This window comes from Sinocyclocheilus grahami, unplaced genomic scaffold (genome assembly GCF_001515645.1).
Source record: "Sinocyclocheilus grahami isolate Dianchi unplaced genomic scaffold, SAMN03320097.WGS_v1.1 scaffold633.1, whole genome shotgun sequence".
Classification (NCBI taxonomy): domain Eukaryota; kingdom Metazoa; phylum Chordata; class Actinopteri; order Cypriniformes; family Cyprinidae; genus Sinocyclocheilus; species Sinocyclocheilus grahami.
Window position 1 is genome coordinate 644817 of NW_015505812.1, and position 2824 is coordinate 647640.

General features: G+C 43.4%; 1 protein-coding gene across 1 annotated transcript in view; it reads right to left on the reverse strand.

Annotated features, from left to right (window-relative positions):
• The window catches only part of LOC107558164 (rho GTPase-activating protein 15-like), a 21270-nt gene that overhangs the window by 16226 nt on the left and 2220 nt on the right, over positions 1–2824 (reverse strand). The window contains exons 5-7 of the mRNA XM_016241786.1: positions 1141–1228; positions 955–1050; positions 554–652 (exon numbers count right to left, since the gene is read on the reverse strand). Coding sequence (XP_016097272.1) covers positions 554–652; positions 955–1050; positions 1141–1228 — 283 coding nt within the window. The remainder of the gene's footprint in view (positions 1–553; positions 653–954; positions 1051–1140; positions 1229–2824) is intronic.

A 2824-nucleotide genomic window follows, 5' to 3' on the forward strand; every position in this document is an offset into this window, starting at 1 on the left:
GTGCGTGTGTGTGTGTGTGTGTGTGTGTGTGTGTGTGTGTGCGTGTGTGAGTGCGTGTGTGTAAGTGTGTGTGAGTGTGCGTGAGCGTGCGTGCGTGCGTGCGTGTGTGTGTGTGTGCGTGAGCGTGCGTGTGTGTGTGAGTGTGTGCGTGCGTGTGTGAGTGCATGTGTGTGTGTAAGTGTGTGCGAGTGTGTGAGTGTGAGTGTGCGTGAGCGTGCGTGTGCATGCGTGTGTGTGTATGAGTGTGTGTGAGTGTGTGTATGTGTGTGTGTGTGTGTGAGAGAGTGTATGCGTGCAAGTGTGTGTGCGTGCATGTGCTCAAGTGTGTGTGTGTGTGAGTGTGCGAGTGTGTGTGCGTGTGTGAGTGTGAGTGTGTGTGTGTGTGCGTGTGTGAGTGCGAGTGTGCGTGCGAGTGCGTGAGTGTGTGTGTGTGTGTGTGTGTGTGTGTGTGTGTGTGTGTATGCATGTTTGAGTGTGCGTGCATGTGAGTGTGTGAGTGTGCGTGTGAGTGTGTGTGTGTGCGTGTTTGTGTGTGTGTGCGTTTCAGACTCACCAGTCTGTCGATGACGTTCTGGATGGTTCTGTACCATTCTCTGATGAGTGATTCTGTTTCTGACTGCAACAAAAACTCATTTCCCGTAACCGTCCTCAGCTACACACACAGAGACACACACACACACACAGACAAAGTGTTGTTCCATTCAGTGCTTTATCACAATTTAAATTTATAACAAAGGAAGTTCCTGAGGAACTAAAAACTAAATGTTACTCTGTTAACAGCTCAAACAGTAAGACACAAAGACTAATTACATTGACTTTTTCACAGATGCTCCTTTCGGGAAATAAAATGGACAACCCTTGATATTTGATTGCATATTTTAGTGTCTCACAAACCTGAGCAGAGTTTGAGACATTCTCCTTTAGTATAAAATCTGATTTCTGTCTCGTTCTCACCTTAAAGACGTTTTTTCTGCTGGACAGATCGTTGGCCCACTGAAGCTGAGCTCCTCTCAGATCCACGCTGCTCTCTGGACGACTGTTACCCGGTTTCTGCATGCAAACACACACATACTCACAAATATTTCACTTTTAAAGCATTACACGCTGAACTGACCCCATGCTATTCCCTGTTAGTCTCACCCAGCTGTCAGGATTCTGGCTTTTGGGGTCTTTGAAGAAGACGAGACTGTTTCCCACCAGCACCACCCATGACAGGTTCCAGTTTTTCCTGAAAATGACACAAAAGATGTCATTTTTGCTCCAATCTAGTTGAGAAAACTGTACAGAGACTCCATTTAGGAGCACGACCCAGAGGTCAAAAGGTCAAAACCATTTATTTATTGTCCTTTATTGTTGCCTACTGTAAATGGTGCAAAAAAATATTTATATAAATATTTCTGGGACATCTGACAAACTTAATAGGTCAGAATAGAACTAAAAACAGCACAAATAAAATATATACAACATCTGAAAATTATTTTAGTTAATATTTTGTAACGAATGTAAAAAAAAAAGATTATATATTTATATATTTGTCTAATAAATATTTATAAATACATATTATAATTTAAATTAAAAAAAAATGTAATGAATTAAACTACATTCCCTGTCTGCTGCCTAAATGGCTCAAAAATTTTAGTAAATCAAAAAACACACTATTTTCATCCACTGAACCACTCGTAGCTTACCGTTTACAGTATCATAGTTTACCATATCTGACTGCTTAACATTAACCATCCTAAACCTCACTACACTTTTTATGCTTAAAACACAGAAAGAAAAAGAAAAAACAATTTGCCAATCTGGCAGAAAAAAAACACTTGTCGTGCAATTCTTGTGCAATTTTGCTTCACAAAAACCTGAGGACATTTTAACTGGAAAACAAGACAAAAACGCTGATTAAGAAGCAGTTTTTGTGCAACTCGAGCCAAATTCTGCCTGTAATCTTGATCCATCTGAAGTGACTCGTATTATTTTAGGTCTGGTGTGTGTTTGCATGTGTTAGCTCAAGGTGTGTGAGTGTGTGTGTTAGTGTGTGTTAGTGTGTGTGTGTGTGTGTGTGTGAGTGTGAGTGAGAGTGTGAGTGAGAGTGAGTGTGAGTGTGTGTGAGTGAGAGTGTGTGTGTGAGAGTGAGAGAGAGTGTGAGTGTGTGAGTGTGTGTGTGTGAGTGAGAGTGTGTGTGTGAGAGTGAGAGAGAGTGTGAGTGTGTGAGTGTGTGTGTGTGAGTGAGAGTGTGTGTGTGAGAGTGAGAGAGAGTGTGAGTGTGTGAGTGTGTGTGTGTGAGTGAGAGTGTGTGTGTGAGAGTGAGAGAGAGTGTGAGTGTGTGAGTGTGTGTGTGTGAGTGAGAGTGTGTGTGTGAGAGTGAGAGAGAGTGTGAGTGTGTGAGTGTGTGTGTGTGAGTGAGAGTGTGTGTGTGAGAGTGAGAGAGAGTGTGAGTGTGTGAGTGTGTGTGTGTGAGTGAGAGTGTGTGTGTGAGAGTGAGAGAGAGTGTGAGTGTGTGAGTGTGTGTGTGTGAGTGAGAGTGTGTGTGTGAGAGTGAGAGAGAGTGTGAGTGTGTGAGTGTGTGTGTGTGAGTGAGAGTGTGTGTGTGAGAGTGAGAGAGAGTGTGAGTGTGTGAGTGTGTGTGTGTGAGTGAGAGTGTGTGTGTGAGAGTGAGAGAGAGTGTGAGTGTGTGAGTGTGTGTGTGTGTGTGTGAGTGTGTGTGTGTGTGTGTGTGTTTGTGTGTGAGAGTGACAGTGAGAGTGAGAGTGAGTGTGAGTGTGTGTGAGTGAGAGTGTGTGTGTGAGAGTGAGAGTGAGTGTGAGTGTGTGAGTGTGTGTGTGTG